Source organism: Rhinatrema bivittatum, chromosome 3, assembly GCF_901001135.1.
Source record: "Rhinatrema bivittatum chromosome 3, aRhiBiv1.1, whole genome shotgun sequence".
NCBI lineage: Eukaryota > Metazoa > Chordata > Amphibia > Gymnophiona > Rhinatrematidae > Rhinatrema > Rhinatrema bivittatum.
In genome coordinates, this window is record NC_042617.1 from 243,908,111 (window position 1) to 243,929,348 (window position 21,238).

Genomic DNA, 21,238 nt, shown 5'->3' on the forward strand with positions numbered 1-21,238 from the left:
GACAGGGCTTGGGACTGGTGCATTGCTGGCCAACATCTGTTCTTCCTCCTCATCTGGCAATGGGATGTCATCTATGAAGAGAACAAAAATATTTGTGAGGGGATATAGCTTTAACAGTGGAGTTGTAGGGCAAGGTAAAAACTAATATGCCTGAGGAGCCTAACCCATAGAAAATACCTCGAACTTTTAGATTAACAAAATAAAAAGGATGTTCTTAGATGTGTGAATGCTGCTAGAAACTGGACCTAAACTGACCATATGGCCTTGATGACTGGAGATTAAAAAAACAAACCAAAAAAAACAACCAACCCCAAATCTAACAACCAGCCCTGGCCCGCCGAGCTCGCACCTGATCTATCCACAGTGCTTCTTTTTTTTTTTTTATGTTAAACAATTTTTATTGCTTTTCCAAAAAAAACAAACCATTGAATACATTGTTCCTTCTAATGCAGAAGGAACAATGTATTCAATGGTTTGTTTTTTTTGGAAAAGCAACCATGCAGAAGCAACCAGTCCCACCCAACACTCCCCCCCCCATTAATACCAACCATAGTACACTGCGATACAGATACCAGGCCACTACAGCAAAGGTCCCAAGACCAACAATGAAGAGGAAGTTCAGTCATTTAAGATCCAGCTGCGTGCTCTATGTGGTAAAGTCTTTATATACGGGTCCCAGATTTGGAGGAAGGTACAGCGTGCCTTAGGTGAAGTCCGAGCTGACAGCTGTTCCATCTGCATCAAACGGTGAAAATGATTCCTCCAAGCCCAAAAGGATGGGCCCGCCGATTCCTTCCACTGAAGAAGTATCAATTTCTTCCCTACAAAACAGGCTTTCATAAACAAGCGACGTTGTCCCACTTCTCGGATACGTGGCAAAGGAATACATTCAAAAAATATCAAGAGGGGGACACTGGCAAAGAAACACCCAGCAGGCGAGCTAGATAAGATACAACACACCTCCAAAATTTTTGAATAATCGAACAGCCCCAAAACATGAGAGAGGGTACCTGTCGCCTGATTGTACTTTGCACAAGTTGCCGTCGGCAGCAAGGTGGAGTGGAATGCCACCAGAGGAGAGATTTACGCCCTCCAGAGAAATTTATATTGCATTTCCCGATAATAGGAGTTTGAGGAAACCTGCGCAATATGCCGAAGGCTGGCTTGTAGTTGAACATCCGTCACTCGGAATGTACCCTCCCCAGCCCACGTTCAGCTAGGCCCAAACAGGGATTCTGGTAAGTAGCCGTCCGCAATTTCTGATAATAGTGCGAACGTGACAGTATGTTTACTTGCTCCAAGAGAAAAAAATTAGCTACAACCCGGAAACCACTGGGCAAAAGGCTATCTTTTGGCAAGGACTTGATATAATGGGAGAGCTGTATGTAAGCAAACACGGAGGGATGTTGCAGGTTGTATAGTTGAGACAGCAATTGGGGAGTAAGGAGGTTCCCTGCAGCATCAAAAACATGACTTATTTGGGTAATTCCCCGTGTCGCCTAGTCTTTAAACACAGTGGTGGAGGATCCCGGTGAAAAATCTAAATTGCCTTGTAGGGGCAAAAAGTAAGCACAGCCTTGAGGTAACCGCAACAGCTTCAGGAACTGGGACCAAGCATATCGTACCGGAGACACCAAGCCTGTCAAGAGATCAGGTAAATTTAGTTTAGCCCACGAGGTCTGTAAAACAAAGCGCAGGTCAGTAGAGCCAAAAACTGTGCGCTCAGCCTCCAAGTTAAAATAATACCCTTCCCCCAGCAACCATTCCCGCACCACTCTGAGATTACTGGCTAAATTGTATAGATGCAAATCCAGGATACTTAGACTCCCAGTGCCCCATCTGCTTTGCAGCCGGGAAAGTGCTATCCTGGATTTCTGCCCCCTCCAGAAAAAACTTCCCATCCCCCTCTCTAGCTGTCTATGATCTTTGACTTTAAGGCGAAGCACTAAATTCTGAAAGACATACAGCCATTGAGGCAAAAGAACCATCTTAAATAGATGAATGCGACCCCCTAGAGACAGCGGGAGCGATTGCCATTTACGCATCCTGTCTAAGGTGGAGGCCACTAAAGGAGAAATATTGAGGTCATATAACTGGGACAGCTCGTTAGTCAGGTACACCCCCAAGTAGCGCACACATCCTTGAGCCCAGAGCAGAGGAAAAGTAACCTCCCATCTGTCATGCTAGCGCCTCAGACTTATCAGGGTTCAGGCGAAAGCCCGAGAAAAGGCCAAACTCCTGAAAAAGGGACAACAAAGTCTGCAAAGAGGTCTTGGGATTAGTCAAAAAAAACAGGACGTTGTCGGCAAAGGCCGCATATTTGAACGTATGGTTTGAAAACAGACCCCTCTAACCTGCCGGTTCTCTTGTATAGCTAACAAAAGGGGCTCTAATTGTAATAAAAAGAGCAGTGAAGATAGAGGGCATCCCTGTCGGGTACCCCTACAAATGGAAAAACTTTCAGATTGGGATTGGTTAACCGTTATTCGTGCTAGAGGGCCGTGATAGAGAAGATTTACTGCTCCCCGAAACCAGCCTGTGAGATTCATTGCCTCTAGAACATGAAACAGATAAGACCACTCTACCCTATCAAAGGCCTTTTCCGCATCGAAACTTATGGCCATATAGGGCTCTCTAACCTGTTGGCATAGCGCCATGGCAACCAGTACCCGCCTAATATTAGAGGATGCATATCGTTTTTGCACAAAACCAACTTGATCAGATCTAATTAAGGAGGGCAAGACCTGGCCCAGCCTGTCGGCCAGAATTTTTGCCAAAACTTTCTGGTCAACGTTTAACAGGGAGATAGGCCTATAGGCCGCAGGAGACTGAGGGTCCTTCCCCGGTTTGGGAATCAGTGTGATATATGCTTCATTACTTTGCCCCGGATAGGATCCCTGATCAATCAAGGCATTAAAAGTGTTAGTGAGAGGGCCTATCAAAACATCAGTCAGGGCTTTATAATATTCGGCCGTAAAGCCATCGGGACCTGGCGTTTTATAAGGTTTCGCTTGCCAGATAACCCACCGGGTCTCAGCCTTGGAGATCGGTAGATTAAGCTGGGCCCATTGTTCAGGAGTGACTCGAGGCATCTCTATCCTATCAAAGAAGGAAGAACATCTGTCCAGATTTGAGGCCTCAGCAGTATAAAGGTTAGCATAAAAGTCCCTAAGAAACTGCAGGATCTGAGGCGTATCTGTCACTAATCGTCCGGTGGGAGATGTAAGTGCCGCCACATAGTGAGACAGACGGCGTGTCCGAATCAAATTAGTCATTATTTTGCCCAATTTATTCCCCATTTGAAATAACTTATGCTGATAATATAACACACTTTTCTTGGCCCTTTGATGCAACAGAGAGTTAAGCGCGTGTTGCACCAAGATGTAAAACTCCCTATGTGCGGGAGAGTTATCAAGTAGGAGTTCCTGCTTGGCCCTCCTAAGTTTGGAGCTCAGGGTAAGGATACGCTTGTCTAACATTTTCTTCCGATGAGCCATATATGAAATGATCTCCCCCCTCAAAACTTCCTTGGAGGCATACCAAAAGAGTACCGAATCACTCTCGTGTAATGCATTGTGGGAGGCATAGTCCTTCCATTTACCCAGGAGGTGATCTCGGAAACCTGTGTCCTTAGCAAGGTAATTCGGAAATCTCCACCTCATCAGTCGGGGCGGCCCACCCGGCCAGGTTAACTCCACCCAGACTGGAGCATGATCGGAAAGATCAATGTCGTCTATTCCCGCCTCTGTAAGCTTAGAAAACAAACTAGTACTCAGCAAAATATAGTCTAAACGTGAATGCGTGTTGTGCACCCGTGAAAGGTGGGTAAAGTCCCTCGCCGTGGGGTTCAAAACCCACCATGCATCCACCAAATCTTGTTCCTGTTCTAAGAGGGCAAACGGTTTACCCCAGTGACTTCTGCCTAACCCCGCCGCCCCACTCCGATCTAATTGAGTGTCTTTAATAGTGTTAAAATCCCCCCTTACAATAATAGGGTGATTCTGGTGAAGAACTAATTGATCATGAATAGATTGGAAAAATGCTAGACTGGGATTGTTGGGAGCGTAAAGATTGCACAGCACTATCGTGTGGTGAAAAAGCTCTGCTATCAATATAATATATCGACCATTGGGGTCTTAGATTTCTTGTTTAATGAAAACAGGCAGACGCTTATGGATCAGAATAGCGACCCCAGCTGATCTAGTCGCGGAAGCAAAATGTACAGTTCCTACCCAATCTCGGCAGAGCTTCTGGTGCTCCGCATCAGTAAGATGTGTTTCCTGTAGGAAGACCAGGTCCGCTGATTTCCTTTTAAGAAGGGAGAGCATTTTCATCCTAATGGGAGAGTTTATACACCACAGATGTTCCATGAGAGCAAGCGCATATGTTGACTAGCCATTTACCTCCATCAGAGAAGGAACACTGAAAAAAGATAAAAAGGAAAAGGAAAACAGGGATCCTCCCAGCTGAGATCCCCATTTTACAATGGCCCATGGCTTAGGACCTAGTATACAACATGCAATGTACCCCCAGACGAATATCACAGTGTACATATCCAGTTTAAGCAGCAACACTACCCAAGTCCCTTCCCCCACAACCCCCCCGTCCTCGCCCATCCCCCCTGAACATAGAGAAACTCAGCTTTACAGCTAGTGGAGATCACTACAATGCAATCGATATTTCTACCCCTCCCACCCCCCCTTCCAACACCCCTGCATCAATAAATCATCCAGAACACCAACCGTTACAAGAAATTTGTAAATAGTACTACAAGAAAACTAAGGAGGGTTCCCAAAAGACAAACAGCACCCCTGCTACATGCTGTAAAATAAATTAAAAAAAAAAAAAAAGTTCCAAACACAATGAGATTACTGAGAAAGTCATGAAGTGAAAAAAAAGAATGTGTCCGGGGCAAGAGCAAGGTCCGTGCCCTGGCTGCATCTCAGTTCTCTACGCGGGAGCAGGCTCATCCCCAGCCTCGTGCACGGGAGCCTGCCAGTTGCAGCCAGTGGAAACCCCCCCTGGAACCATGGGTCAGCTCAAAACACCACCGAACTACCCAACACTAGGAGAAGGAGCCACAATAAACAGGGCACCCTCCTCGTAAGGCATCAGCACTGCAAAGCCTCAGGGCACCGATGTCATGTAACCAGCATCAGTCCCGACCAAATATGGGCTGTCTCCTTACTCTCACGGATCCGAAGCCCTGGCTCCTTCTGGTGCAGTATTTTCCAACGCTGCCAGATATTCCTGGGCCTCCACCGGCGAGTTCAACCATCGGACTCCTTTCGGGGTAAGCACTCACAATTGCGCCGGGTAAACTATCAGAGCTCGTTGGTTCAAGGCGTAGACGGTTATAAAATGGTGTCAGCGCATGCCGTTGTTGGCTGAGACCCGCGGAGAAATCTTGAAAGACAAGTACCTTGTTATCATATTCAAGTCCCTTCCCAGCGCGTGTAGCTCGGAGAATCAGAGATTTATGTTGAAAATTTAGGATCTTTGCGATCGTGATCCGCGGTTTCGCTGCAGTATCTCTTTTGGGGCCTAAACAATGGGCCTGCTCGATCCTCAGTGGACCATGCACCAGAGGAAGGTCCAGCACACGTGGGAGCCATTCCTCCAGAAATGGGGCCAGGTCTCTTTCTGCTATTTTCTCCGGTATTCCAACAAAATGTAAGTTCGATCTTCTGGACCTATTTTCAAGGTCCTCCAAACGGTCAGATTGTTTCACCAGCATTGCTTTGATGGAAGCCAGCTCTTTCCGCATGCCCTCCTGGTCGTCCTGGACATCAGATACACGCTGTTCAATAGTTGTAAGACGTGATTCAAAGCCAGCAATAGAGGTTGTCAATTCAGTTAGTTTATTGGAGATAGATGACAATTCAGGTCCAAGGGCATCACGAACCGCTGAGCGTATCTCCTCTAGTGCTAGAGTCGAGGATGTTTCAGGGACAGCCCCTTCATCTTCCAGGGCCTGCTCAGGTGCTCGGGCCTTGTCCTTTCCTTCTCTTTCCTCGCTGTCCGGGAAGTCATTCTGCTGGATGCTGATGGATATGGGTGCTTTTGATGATTATAAAGTTAAATGTCCACTGTATGTGAGGATTAGGGCCTCAGATGGGGTGGGATGGAGGCAAAAAGGCCGAGAAGGGAAATCCCACGTCTGATCCCTTCACTGCATCACGTGATCTCTCCCACAGTTGCTTCTTTAATTGAAGCCATCTGGCCTCCTTTTTGAGGTCCTCAGTGTATAAGATGAAAATGCACAAACATAATTACAACAATGGATTAAAATGTGTGCATGATTAATATAAATAAAACTGTCTTTTTACATAAATTACATTTCAGAGAGAAAAATTAATTTAATCATTCCATGCACAGCATTACAACTCCCAAAACTTAGAGAATCCAGGCACTACCCCTGGCACAACCTTACAACTCGCAGAACCTAGGGAATCCACCCCAGGCATTAAGTAACCACCCCAAGCCCCTGGGGTGGTTACTTAGACTGGGTAAATGTATCATCGGGTCACGCTAGAGAGATAACGTTCCTGGATGGAATAAATGATAACTTTATGGAGCAATTGGTTCAGGAACCGACGAGAGAGGGAGCAATTTTAGATCTAATTCTCAGTGGAGCACAGGACTTGGTGAGAGAGGTAACGGTGGTGGGGCCACTTGGCAATAGTGATCATAATATGATCAAATTTGATTTAATGACTGGAAAAGGAACAGTGTGCAAATCCAAGGCTCTCGTGCTAAACTTTCAAAAGGGAAACTTTGATAAAATGAGAAAAATTGTTAGAAAAAAACTGAAAGGAGCAGCTACAAAAGTAAAAAATGTCCAAGAGGCGTGGTCATTGTTAAAAAATACCATTCTAGAAGCACAGTCCAGATGTATTCCACACATTAAGAAAGGTGGAAAGAAGGCAAAACGATTACCGGCATGGTTAAAAGGGTAGGTGAAAGAAGCTATTTTAGCCAAAAGATCTTCATTCAAAAATTGGAAGAAGGATCCAACAGAAGAAAATAGGATAAAGCATAAACATTGGCAAGTTAAATGTAAGACATTGATAAGACAGGCTAAGAGAGAATTTGAAAAGAAGTTGGCTGTAGAGGCAAAAACTCACAGTAAAAACTTTTTTAAATATATCCGAAGCAGAAAGCCTGTGAGGGAGTCAGTTGGACCGTTAGATGATCGAGGGGTTAAAGGGGCAATTAGAGAAGATAAGGCCATCGCGGAAAGATTAAATGATTACTTTGCTTCAGTGTTTACTGAAGAGGATGTTGGGGAGGTACCTGTAATGGAGAAGGTTTTCATGGGTAATGATTCAGATGGACTGAATCAAATCACGGTGAACCTAGAAGATGTGGTAGGCCTGATTGACAAACTGAAGAGTAGTAAATCACCTGGACCGGATGGTATACACCCCAGAGTTCTGAAGGAACTAAAAAATGAAATTTCAGACCTATTAGTAAAAATTTGTAACTTATCATTAAAATCATCCATTGTACCTGAAGACTGGAGGATAGCAAATGTAACCCCAATATTTAAAAAGGGCTCCAGGGGCGATCCGGGAAACTACAGACCGGTTAGCCTGACTTCAGTGCCAGGAAAAATAGTGGAAAGTGTTCTAAACATCAAAATCACAGAACATATAGAAAGACATGGTTTAATGGAACAAAGTCAGCATGGCTTTACCCAGGGCAAGTCTTGCCTCACAAATCTGCTTCACTTTTTTGAAGGAGTTAATAAACATGTGGATAAAGGTGAACCGGTTAGATATAGTATACTTGGATTTTCAGAAGGCGTTTGACAAAGTTCCTCATGAGAGGCTTCTAGGAAAAGTAAAAAGTCATGGGATAGGTGGTGATGTCCTTTCGTGGATTGCAAACTGGCTAAAAGACAGGAAACAGAGTAGGATTAAATGGGCAATTTTCTCAGTGGAAGGGAGTGGACAGTGGAGTGCCTCAGGGATCTGTATTGGGACCCTTACTGTTCAATATATTTATAAATGATCTGGAAAGAAATACGACGAGTGAGATAATCAAATTTGCAGATGACACAAAATTGTGCAGAGTAGTTAAATCACAAGCAGATTGTGATAAATTGCAGGAAGACCTTGTGAGACTGGAAAATTGGGCATCCAAATGGCAGATGAAATTTAATGTGGATAAGTGCAAGGTGATGCATATAGGGAAAAATAACCCATGCTATAATTACACGATGTTGGGTTCCATATTAGGTGCAACAACCCAAGAAAGAGATCTAGGTGTCATAGTGGATAACACATTGAAATCGTCGGTTCAGTGTGCTGCGGCAGTCAAAAAAGCAAACAGAATGTTGGGAATGATTAGAAAAGGAATGATGAATAAAACGGAAAATGTCATAATGCCTCTGTATCGCTCCATGGTGAGACCGCACCTTGAATACTGTGTACAATTCTGGTCGCCGCATCTCAAAAAAGATATAATTGCGATGGAGAAGGTACAGAGAAGGGCTACCAAAATGATAAGGGGAATGGAACAACTCCCCTATGAGGAAAGACTAAAGAGGTTAGGACTTTTCAGCTTGGAGAAGAGACGACTGAGGGGGGATATGATAGAGGTGTTTAAAATCATGAGAGGTCTAGAACGGGTAGATGTGAATCGGTTATTTACTCTTTCGGATAGTAGAAGGACTAGGGGACACTCCATGAAGTTAGCATGGGGCACATTTAAAACTAATCGGAGAAAGTTCTTTTTTACTCAACGCACAATTAAACTCTGGAATTTGTTGCCAGAGAATGTGGTTCGTGCAGTTAGTATAGCTGTGTTTAAAAAAGGATTGGATAAGTTCTTGGAGGAGAAGTCCATTACCTGCTATTAAGTTCACTTAGAGAATAGCCACTGCCATTAGCAATGGTTACATGGAATAGACTTAGTTTTTGGGTACTTGCCAGGTTCTTATGTCCTGGATTGGCCACTGTTGGAAACAGGATGCTGGGCTTGATGGACCCTTGGTCTGACCCAGTATGGCATTTTCTTATGTTCTTATGTTCTTATGTAACCCAGTCCTTACTTATGCCACATGGATGAGAGGCTCTTCTATCATATTCCATTTTTAGCTGCTCCCAGGCTCAGGTCATCCTTCTCAAATTGTGCCTTTCACTAGCGCACCAGTACAGGCTGTGTTCATTAACTACCACCAGAGATGCCAAAAGAGTGATGACCCTGGTGGTTTAAATTTGACTGGGGCACTGGTGGAGGCATTGTAGCAACACTCCCAAGAATAATAGGAAGTTCTGCCCTCGTAGAAATTAGTATGAGCACGCATGTGTGCATTCATACACGCTTAGTTGCGCATGGATCTAAGTGCATACCAGCGGTGCGAAGATAAGCGCCTAGCTAATCACAAATCTGGCTGCTCGGGTGCAGAGATAGGCGCTTAGCTGGATGCGAATCAGGATGCTTGGGTGTCCAGAAAGGTGCCTAGCTAAGAATGAATCTGAGAGGAGCATGGTTTTCTGCTAACATCCATCCCCTCCCCCACTACTACCCCCCCCCCCTTCCTATTACCTCCACCCACCCTTCACCCTCCAGCCTTTCCCATCCTCCCTCCCCCTCCCCTCCCAACAATGGGTTTTTCCTAACATCCTTCCCCTCTTTCTCCCCCCTCCCCCAATACTAACCAATTCCAGTTGCAAGAACACTAGTATTAGAGTTTTGAGTGTGGAGAAAAATGAACTGCAACATGGTTGCTGAGCTTGGCAGAGGTGTGCAATGTGTGTTGCTTGCCCAGCTGTAAGCTAATGGACCCTGGAAACTAGGCTGGCAACCCCCAAAGACCTCCCATACCAAGGACAGGATCCAACGCAGATATAGAGAACATAAAAAAAAATTTCTTAGAGATAAACATTTATTATCATTACAAGAACATTTCAAGAATTTTCTGGAACTTTTCAAGAACTTTCTGGAACAGTCCAAAAGAGAATGGCACTGCTCCATCCAAAATAGCCTGCAATGAGCTTTCTCCTTACTTCATTCCCCTTGCTGTGTTGTATTCAAGAGCAGGAGTGTGCATGTCTGGCTCTAATTCAGTTTATGCTCTATACCATGCTGCAAGGCTATTTTATGGAGCATGCAGCATGCTACCACAATATCTGCTACTTTTTTCTGGGGAGTATTATAAGAGCCCTTCCTTATTAATCAAGGTACCTGAATCTAATTCTAAGTAGACTAAATGTGTGCTTTATTACGCTTCTTGTTTTCACACATGCCTCCTGATATTTTCTTTCCGCCGCAGTATGAGGCACTGTCAGTGGCGTCAGCAGCCATGACCTGTATTCATAGCCAGCATCACCTGTAGAACCCCCCAAAAAATTGCAATTAATCTTTAAAAAAAAAAAAAAGTTTTCTCTTTCAAATATTCCCTGTTATCTTTACCCACCCCTGCAAGCTAAGCACTGAAACATTTTATTGTGAATATTGGCTACCCATGACCCAATAAACCCTTACCATTCTGCCTTTAGATGCTCCGCACTACACACGTGTGGCAAATTATGCATGATAGCACCCTTGTAGCAGACAGCATGTACAGTGATGACTTAACTAAATCTGACTGTGCAGGTATAATAGTACATTCTGCTCGAATAACTACTAATCAGTTAAACAGTTAAACATGTCAGCTTGAAGAGTCCCAGGGTATAATAGTCTTTCTCATTCATGTCTGCAAAAATACAAATTTGAGTCAGACACACGAGCTCGTGGGTGAATAACCAATTTAGTAGACATTTTGGAAACACATGTAACTGAAAGCACATACTAACTAGCCTTTTATTCCCTCCTCTGCACACTTGCTACATTTTTTTTTAACTGCACACCCTCATGCCCATATAGCAAACAACAATTAAAATATCATTACTTTTTTTTTTTTATAACTTACCCAGCAATCAGCCTTCACCATATTTCCCTTCTGTGAATTGCTGAGCCAGTGCAGACTGCACCAGGATGAAGGAATCATGATTGCTATCAGGGAATTTGGCCACAACGCTGAGTATCTTCAGTTCAACATTGCACACCACTTGCACGTTAAGGAAGTGGTAATGTTTCTGATTCTGGTATCACTGCAAATGACCAACTTAATCCACTAATATCCTTCCCAATCTCCAGACGCACAAAGTATAGTGAAACAATCTAATAGCAGTCAAAATTATATATGACCATCATATTAGGCTTCTTCGTGTAGTGAAAACTTTGACTCAGCCTTACTTATAATCATCGGTCATGTGTTGGTTTTTTAGTACTTTTTAAAGATATATGTGAATGTCTGTTATCAAAATTTTCTCCAAACTGATTCTTATTGTAATCCACGTGTTATAACAAGTAGATGCACTTATCTTCTAGATATACTAATCTTCTAACTTCAAGCCTCAAATCTCCAGAAAGCAGTCAATGGTGTAGTTCCTTGACCTTGCCAATGCCAGACATGGGACCGTGTTTCGGACTCTCGTCCTTTTTCAAGAGCTTAATATTTACTATTGATGCTTCTTCTCCATATTGGCGGTTCAGCGTTCTTTCTGATTCCGGTATGCCATCTCTCTTCCATGAAGAGGGGTGAGAGCCACATGGGTACAGTAAATATATCCTTCACAACCGGCATACCAGCTATATCAAAAATCGCTCTCTGCCATTCTTGAAGCTGCTGTGGGTATCTGATGTTCTGCTAGCATCTCTCTTCAGCATGGCCCTTTAATACCTGGGTGAAGTGACTTAGAAATCGTGGATTGCTCCATGCCAGTCACCACAGCCACCCTATTCTGGAAAGAACAGGTGGCCAGAAAATGAAGGGCGCCGAGCAGCTTCACCAGACCTGGGATGGCATGCCCACATTTTGAGTGGATCAATATCCAATCTGAGCTCTTCATCCAGGCTCATGATAGCCCTGGAGTGCAGTCTGTAGGTCTTCACCGCATCTGACTGGCATCCCTAGCAGCATGGTCCTGAGGCAAAATGTCCGCTTCCTCCATACCCTTCTATAGCCTGTTCCAGCTGGAACAACCTGCTCCTCACGATCCCTTCTCTCTGCTCCCTCTGGATCCTCTCTCTCCTGCCCTGACCTCTGTCACCTGCCAAACCTGCTGCTGCTGTCATCCTTTCAGATACAACTAGTATGGCATTTAATCATATATCACCAAACCATATTCATCCACAAACAAATAGTGACATATGTATATATATATATAGAGAGAGAGAGATAGAGAGAGAGAGAGATTTTTCCAAACTTTATTAATATTCAAAAATGGAGAAATTCCAAAACATCAATTTATTTTTTTTTAAAAACCCCCACAAGGAATATCTACTTCCAAATCCAAACATTACCACTTACTCATTCATTCATAACACTCTCACTACACTCCCTCATACATTCCTTTGGCAAACCCACAGGATATACCCCACAGCATCAGGAAGAGCTGGACAAAAGCCGAAATCGCCATCATAGAAATTACACCAGAGGTGCACAGATACATAACCACACTAAATCAATGCAAGCAATGGAATATAATGGCCCACGAGTCGGCACTGTCACTTAACTCGTGCCTTGTCCGTGGCAGTAAAAAACCCACACTAGCTTTAGCATGGCTTCCTGCATTGTCCCTGATTAGATAATAGCCTCCTCACGCAGAAAAAACATGGGTTAGTAAGCACATTCATATGCACTTTTTTCCCGCGCACAAAACCCTTGATATATCCCCAAATAGGGCTTTGCGTGGGAAAACATGCATATAAACCCACGGCAGCTTTAGCGCACCTTTATTTATTTATTTATTTATTTAAGGTTTTTTTATACCGGCATTCATGAAATCGTTCACAACATGTCAGTTTACAAAAAACAGGGGTGCGAAGAATACAACCTTATTACATTGGCCCCTTTATCTCTTGCACCAAGACTTGCATTCCACTGAGCACTAGATCTAATGTCTCCCCCCACTGGTTGGTTCCATGAGCAGAACTACATGAAGCAGTCATTTATGGCATCTAGGGACTTTACCTCTTTTGCATGTCCTGATGTGACATTTGCCCAATCAATACTCAGATAATTGAAGTCTCCCATTATTTTGCTATTTATTTATTTATTTATTTATTTATTTATTTATTTGGAGATTTTTATATACCGCGGTACGTATAGATATACATCACCTCGGTTTACAGTTAAACAATAACTTAGCAACAGGCTTTACATATAACAGGTTATATAGTAAGTAAACAATAAGTTAGCAACAGGCTTTACATATAACAGTTTATACAGTAAGTAAACAATCAAAAGCTTCAGGTTTTACATCAATAACAGTTTCCAGAGACCAAACTATAGCTTCTGTAATTATAATCAACAATGAATGTTTAAGCGCAGTGTAACTTAAGCCATTAACCTGTTAAAGGCAAGATCCAATGTCAAGATCGAGTCAATTCACAGAATAGCACAATGGGAAGGAGGGGAAAATGAGGGACAGAGGGATAGGCAGAGTAAAATAAACAAGGGGAGTAATGAAGAACATGGCGCAGGGATGGCATAGAAGTAGATATATCAGATGTAGGAAAGAACATGGCGTAGGAAAGAACATGGCGTAGGAGAAAAATTATACAGGAAAACTGAATTTAAGGTTAGTTACTGATCATTGATAGAACGCTTGTTCAAACAACCATGTTTTGAGGTTTTGTTTGAAGGTTTTGTGGCAGGATTCAAGACACAAGTCCAAAGGCATATTGTTCCAGATATTGATACATTGATATATATATATATATAAAGAGAGAGAGAGATGTTGATATATTGCCATCAATGGCTGGCTGTTGATATAAACCACTCATTTGTTTGAATCATAGTCTAGTGTTGTACATTGATATGTTCTTGTAGTGCTAATGTAATACACAAGTTTCCTCAAAATCTGTCTATTGATGGTGCTCACCCATAGAGCAAGGTTACATCTCAGGTTTTGTTTCCTGCTGGTTTTATCTGCCACACTTTGGTGGTACTTGTTTCATGATAGTTCTCATAATTATATGATTTCAGTCTTCTAGAAGTTACCAGGAAATGCTGGAAGAGCGGCGGAAGCTTCCTGCATGGCAGAAAAGAGAAACCATTCTGGACTTGCTAAGTCGGCACCAAGTGCTCGTGGTGAGCGGTATGACAGGGTAAGAATGTGGTTTCTTCACTGTGAACTCTAGGGGAAAAAAATTGTTCTGCCCGTTTTGGATCATAAACTCTCACTATCTAAAGCAAGAGGAAAATGCTTAGTTCACCTGTTTTAAGTGAATTATGTCTTCACAAAGGTGTAGGATATAAATACAAATAATAAATCAAATTCCTTCTTTTCCTAAGGCCACTGTAAATGAGCAGGCATAATTGGAAATTCTGTAACTTTTGGATATTTTTATCTTTTTTCTACAACCTCATTTTTTTCCCTTCTCCCCCAAATTAGCATTTTTAAGAGGCATGGGGGGAGGGGCCAGAGTTTATTTAAAACTTCTAGCCTACTCTGTCCATAATTCTAAGTAGATAACAGGAAATGTACATAACCAAGGCAATAAAACAAACTAAAAGTAAAAACATAAAACAGACAAAACATATACTCAAGTGAAGAATAACAAAACCCCACAAGGAGTGAATGTAGCCCAGTGGCAACTCTGTATAGATATCTGATACATCAAATATTGAAGTACCACTCCTTTTGTAGATATTACATTATATAAAACTTCCCAGTCACAACCTGTCCTAGCCAAGTTGTATAAAATTAATCGCTGAAAGCCAGGGTATATAAGTGGGACTTGAGCTGCTTCCTGAAATAAGGTAAAGTTGGTTCAGGTTTCAGTGTCTCCAGTGAATCCCAGAGTTGGGGGCACATGACTTCAAATAGCTGCTTGCCTGACTCCGCCAGTTTGACGTTTGCTTAGGGCACGAAAAGTAGGTTGCAGAATGATCTAAATTAAGGGGGCAATAGATTTTCAGGACAGTTAAAACACCGGGGAACTAATCTGTTAATGGCCTTATATTAATAATATGATCTGTGTGGAATCTGTAAAGAATAGGAGCAATATGTTCGCATATGGAAGCATCAGTAACAATGTGGTCTGCAGCATTTTGAATTAGTTGTAATACCCTAATCATGCTCAGAGGAAGAGCAAGGTAAAGCGTATTGCAATAGTGGATAGTAGATATCACAAGAGACTTTACCACAATCTGAAAGTTTCAATGGTTTCAGATTCCGAAGTTGGCAGAGCTTGAAACATGCATTCTTCATCACAAACCTGATGAGGCCGAAAGGTTAAGGAAGAGTCCAGCAATACACCTTAAGTTTTGTTCCTGACGATTGATAGAAATATTGGAAACATCATACAGTAGAGTAGTAGGTACATCATGAGAGGGGAAATGGGCAAGACGTAATATTTGTTTTGTTAAAGGTTTAACATAAGTTTCCTAGCGTGAAGTCGGAAGAACTCAGGTCCAATGGGTTATGTGCTCTCCTACTAGCAGATTGAGACTGAGTCAGGTTTCAAAGTAGACGTCACCCTAGTTATACTCCTGCGGTGACTTCAGTCATTCAGTATCTCTCCATCTCCTAGCAGATGTGGACGCTATCCCCACACCAGCAGCGATGTTTAGCGGGATTGCAGCACTAGTTCAAAGGAGAAATTTACCTTCAAATTGAAAGGAAGATCAAGCCCTGCTCTCCTGTGGTGAAACCTAAGGGTCCCCTCCCCCAGTTGATAATTCCTGAGATGATTTCAGAGATCCCTCAGAGGTGTGCCTTGGTCTGCTAGCTGGCTCCCAGCTTGGACTTTCCTGCTAAAGCAGCTGAAAGGCAGCAAGTGCAGAAGCTGAGCACAGCAGTGACAGCCTAAGCCCTCTCTTCCCCACCCCCACAGCCGGAGACAGTCTTTATTCTCAGCCAGTAAGCGTTGAGACCAGGTAAGTAGAGAAGAACTCCTCCAATCCAGAGACGTGGAAGGGCTTCGATAAGTCTTTTCTCCGGTCTCCTTGCTCAGCACGCCATACCGACATCGTTCCCGATCCCGTTCGGGTGAGGGAAGGGGCTTTCCGAGAGGGTTGAACAGCCCCCCCCCCCCCCCCGATGGGCTAGGCCCTGCTTCAGGCTCGGTGGACTTGCCATGTGGCGATTCACTGTGGCGCCATTTTCCCCCTTCATTGGTATGCGTGGTGCGGCCGGCTTTCTGTGTGCCTAACATGCACGTAAGTGCATACACACTTTAGCGCACAGCCAACCACTTAGATCTACACGCGCCAAGGCAAGTCTTTGCGTGTTCGAGAGGCATTAGCCGGCTAAACGCAAAAGCTATAGAGGTTATAGCCCCAGCAGCAAAGAAGATCAGGCAACACTCCCTTTGTCCTGCCTGCCATATTAGGGCTGCACCGTCTGGCCTGGAGTCCTTCCTGTGTCAGCACTGTAAGAGGCCCAGGGAGGGCTGGATTCTCAGAACTTTACTAAGTCAGGCCCATCCCAGTCAGAGGACGGGTCAGTCACAACCTTATCTGGCAGTACCCCAGACCTGAGCAATTCCGGGGCTGCGTCCTTCCCGGAAGAGGGCAGTTCAGCGGCCCCTACTCCCGTTCCTCCTGGGCCAAATATGGATCCAGTGGCCTTCTTTTGTTTGGAATTTTTTCAGGGCCTTCAAGCCTTTGTTCTGGCACAGTCAGCCCCTGCCCGGGCTGAGTCCTAGCTGGAAGGCCTTGCCCTCCCAGCCCTGCCTTGGGGCATGTCTTGCCTCACCAAGGGTATCACTGACAAGGGACCCAGACACCATGGATTCATTGGAGGACGGGGAAATCCCTCCAGGCCTGGACCCATACTGGGCAATGCCTTGATTTTTCCACGGAGATGAATTACTGGCACTAGTCTCCCAGACCCTGAAGGCTGGGAGTTCTGGGCATGCACTGTAAGTCGGAGCCAGAGAAGAACCCTATCCTGGTGTCTCTACGGAAAGCCTCTTGCTATTTCCCGATGCTGGAAGTCATCCAGGAGTTGATTAACCTGGAATGGGATGCCCCGGAGGCAGTTTTAAAGGAAGTCAGGCCTTGGATGCCTTGTACCCTCTGGACCCAGTGGTCAAAGAATGCCTGCGTTTCCTGAAAATGGATGCCCTGGTCTGTGCCGTCTCAAAGCAAACAACTATCCCTGTTAGAGGGAGGAGCAGCCTTGAAGGATGCTCATGATAGGGCGGTTGGAATCCATCCTTAAGCAAGCCATTGTCACGATAGCAATGACACTGCAGATCGCTTCCTGTTGTGCCCTGGTAGCTTGCTCATGTCTGCTTCTCTCTTTCGAGAGGCAGATAGCTCAGACGAGCATGCCAGAGAGGCGGTCGAACCCGCCGCAGCCTTCCTGGTGGATGCAAGCTCGGACCTACTGCATACCTCGGCAGAGGAGTAGCCTCAGTGGTGGCTGCCAGAAGACAGCTATAGTTGTGAAATTTGTCAACGGATGCAACTTTTAAGGCGAACCTCACAAAAATGCCCTATAAGGGATCCCTCCTATTTGGAAGCAAATTTGAGAATCTCCAGTGCCTCGGATACCTGAAGATAAGAAAAAGAGGTCACAGCGCCCTCCTCATACATGAGGGGTCGGGCCAGAGGCTCCCAACATTTCCGGCCCTACAGAAACTAGTCATTTCAGTCATCTCTGCCCCCGGGAAGGTCTCAGTCCTTTTGGAGCAGACAACCAAAAAGAGGAACAGGTTCGGGCTCAGGCTCGACCCGAACTTCCCAATGAATTTGGGCCAATCCATCCATGGGACGAGGAGATAAGGGGCCCAATTATCCCTCTTCTATCAGCAGTAGGTCAGACAAATGGGTACTGGACATCATACGAGAAAGTTATGCTCTGGAATTTCACAGCATCCCTTGGGACAGATTCTTGATGTCACCTTGCCACTCCCAGCACAAGCAACTGGCAGTGGAATCCACACTGATAAGGCTCCTCAGTCTGAGGGCTATAACTCCGGTACCTACACTCCAAGTAAATATGGGGTGTTATTCCATCTATTTCATTGTGCCCAAGAAAGAGGGTTCATTCCAACCCATCCTGGATCTGAAGAACATCAACAGTCATCTGTGGATAATTCACTTCCATATTGAAACTCTTCACTCCGTCATATTGGCAGTGCAACCGGGAGAGTTCTTAACCTCCCTGGACCTCTTAGAGGCCTATCTTCATATTGCAATCCATCAAGACCACTAGAGTTTTCTATGCTTTGCAGTACTGGTCACCATTACCAGTTCTGGGTGTTGCCCTTCAGCCTGGCAACCGCCCCCTAGAATATTCTCCAAAATTATGGTGGTCGTGGCGGCGGCACTAAAGAAAGAAGGGATCCTGGGTGCACCCTTACTTGGATGACTGGCTGATCTGGGCAAACTCATTGGAAGAGAGCCTCCACGTGATATGCAGGGTCAGCTCTCTTACAGGAACTTAGTTGGGTCATGAACATGAACAAGAGCAGCCTCAAGCCCTCCCAGTCCTTAGAGTACCTGGGGGTCTGATTCAGTACCAAGCAGGACAAGGTCTTCCTCCCTCCATCGAGGAGAAAGAAACTGATGGACCAAGTGCGTCGGTTTACTAACAGAATGCGCCCCAGGGTGTGGGACTATCTCCAGGTCCTCTGCCTCATGGTGTGAATTCTGGAAGTAGTACCATGGATGAAGGCACACACGTGGCCTCTCCAAAACTCCTTATTGTCCCACTGGAACCCACTGTCTCAAGACTACTCGATTCGCCTCCACCTACTGATGGAAGTATGCTCTCGGCTCCAGTGGTGGCTATAGGAAGTTCACCTAAGCAAGGGTGTAAGCCTGACTCCACCGAGCTGGATTGTCCTCATGATGGACACAAGCCTCCAAGGGTGGGGAGCTCACTGATAGGAATTGACAACCCAGGGGTGAAGAGGCAAACTGAAACATAAACTACCTGGAAGCACGAGTGGTCAGATTAGCATGACTGCAGTTCAACCACAGGCTCTAGGAGCAAGCAATCCATGTGATGTCAGACAATGCAACAGCGATTGCCTACATCAACCGCCAGGGAGGAACCAAAAGCCACCAAGTGCTCTGGAATTAGACCTCCTTATGCAATGAGCGGAGTTAAACCTACAAGGGATCTCTGCCTCCTACATCACGGGAAAAGGCAACGTCAGAGCAGACTTTCTCAGCAGGGAAAGCCTGGATCCAGGGGAATGGACGTTGTCTATCAGAGCCTTCCAGCTCCTAGTAGATTGCTGGGACCTCCCATCCTTTGACCTACTGGCTACATCTCACAATGCTTCACATCTCACATCTCACATCTCTTCAATATTCTCATCAGTTACTAGTCTCCTAGTATTTTAATTTAATACATTCTTAAGGTTTCTCTTTTTCCAGCTGAATTCAGCTTCCTAGTTCATGGTCCTTGTTATTATGTAACTTTCTTACTTTTCTGCTTTACCTCCACTAATTATAAAAAGTTGTTCCTTTGTTATGTTATGTTACACTGATCTACCCCTGTTCGATGTAAACCGACCTGATATGGTATTTAACCTTGAAGGTCGGTATAGAAAAATGTTAAATAAATGCGAAGGTTCTCCGGTTCTTCGGTCGCAGATAAGATCAGCGCTCCCAAGGGATCGACACCCTCATCCAGACTTGGCCAGAGGAGTACTTACTGTACACCTTCCTTCTGTGGTCTCTACTGGGCAAGATCATCCGCAAGATCGAACACCACAGAGGACTAGTCCTTCTTGTGGCCCCGGATTGGCCCAGGTACCTTTGGTATGCAGACATTCGAGGCTTCTTGTGGAGAGTCCCCTTTGCCTCCCCCCGCACAGGGACCTTCTACAGCAAGGTCCGATTCTTCACGAAGATCCAACTCTATTCTCTTATGGTCTTGCCCTTGAGAGGGCTTGCCTGACAAAGCGTGAATATTCGGCGGCTATGATCATCACATTGCTCCATGCACGGAAGTTCTCAATGTTCCTGGCATATGTACGGAACTGGAGAATATTTGAGGCCTGGTGCGAGGAGGACAGGGTGCCCCCATGAACAACCAAGATCACCATGATCCTGGAATTTTTACAGGACAGCCTGAACAAGGATTGTCCCTCAACTCCCTGAAGGTCCAGGTAGCAGCCCTCTCCTGCTTCAGGGCCGAGGTGAATGGAACAAGTCTGTTGGTGCCTCCGGACTTGGCCCATTTCCTAAAAGGGGTTAAACAACTCCGCCCACCCTTAAAGTGGCTGGTCCCCTTATGGAACCTCAATCTAGTATTGGACTTTGAGCAGTGGTCTGAAGGAAGTCATGAGTCTGTCGCTACGCCTATTAATAGGCGATATTCTTGGCTCGTCGCATTTCTGAGCTACAGGTGCCTTCTTGTCGGGAACCATTCCTTTGATTTACTCCAGGAACAGTACAGCTTTGCACTGTCCCCTCATTCTTACCAAAGATAGTCTCTGAGTTTCACCTGAACCAATCCATCTTCTTACCGTCCCTGGATAGACACAAGGACATGGTAGACTACAGCCTTCTTCACCATCTAAACGTCTGTAGACTTTTAGTGTGGTATTTAGAATGTTCAGAACCAGTGCATAAGGCAGATTGTTTGCTTGTTCTTTATGGGGGAAAGAAACAGGGCGAAGCGGCTTCGAGCTACCATAGCTCTCTGGATCAAGGAAGTAATCAAGGGAGCTTTCGTAGAGGCAGGGAAGCCTTTACCCCTTCAGGTTAAAGCTCCTTCTACCAGTGCCCAGGCAGTATCCTGGGTGGAAGCTAAACTACTGTCGCCCGCCACCATCTGTCGAGCAGCGATGTGGTCCTCCTTACATACCTTCTCCAGGTTCTACCGTCTGGACTTCCAGGTCTGAGAGGATGCAGTCTTGATGAGGGTGGTGTTAACCGGACAACAGGCAGCTTCCCACTCCGTTCGGGAGTAACTTTTGTACATCCCATTGGTCCTGAGTCCATCTGGCTACACGCTAGGAAATGGAGAAATTAAGTACCTGATAATTTCGTTTTCCTTAGTGTAGACAGATGGACTCAGCATCCCCCTTACGGCTACCCATGAATGGTACCAAGAAATCGCCCATGAACATAAGAAATTGCCATGCTGGGTCAGACCAAGGGTCCATCAAGCCAAGCATCCTGTTTCCAACAGAGGCCAAACCAGGCCTCAAGAACCTGGCAATTATCCAAACACTAAGAAGATCCCATGCTACTGATGCAATTAAT

General features: G+C 45.0%; 1 protein-coding gene across 9 annotated transcripts in view; it reads left to right on the plus strand.

Moving 5' to 3' along the window:
- Window positions 1–21,238, plus strand: part of DHX57 (DExH-box helicase 57) — a 473,349-nt gene that overhangs the window by 136,457 nt on the left and 315,654 nt on the right. For all 9 annotated transcript variants that reach the window (XM_029594371.1, XM_029594374.1, XM_029594373.1 and 6 more), the window contains one exon: window positions 14,045–14,166. In XM_029594371.1, the coding sequence (XP_029450231.1) occupies window positions 14,045–14,166 (122 nt within the window). The remainder of the gene's footprint in view (window positions 1–14,044; window positions 14,167–21,238) is intronic.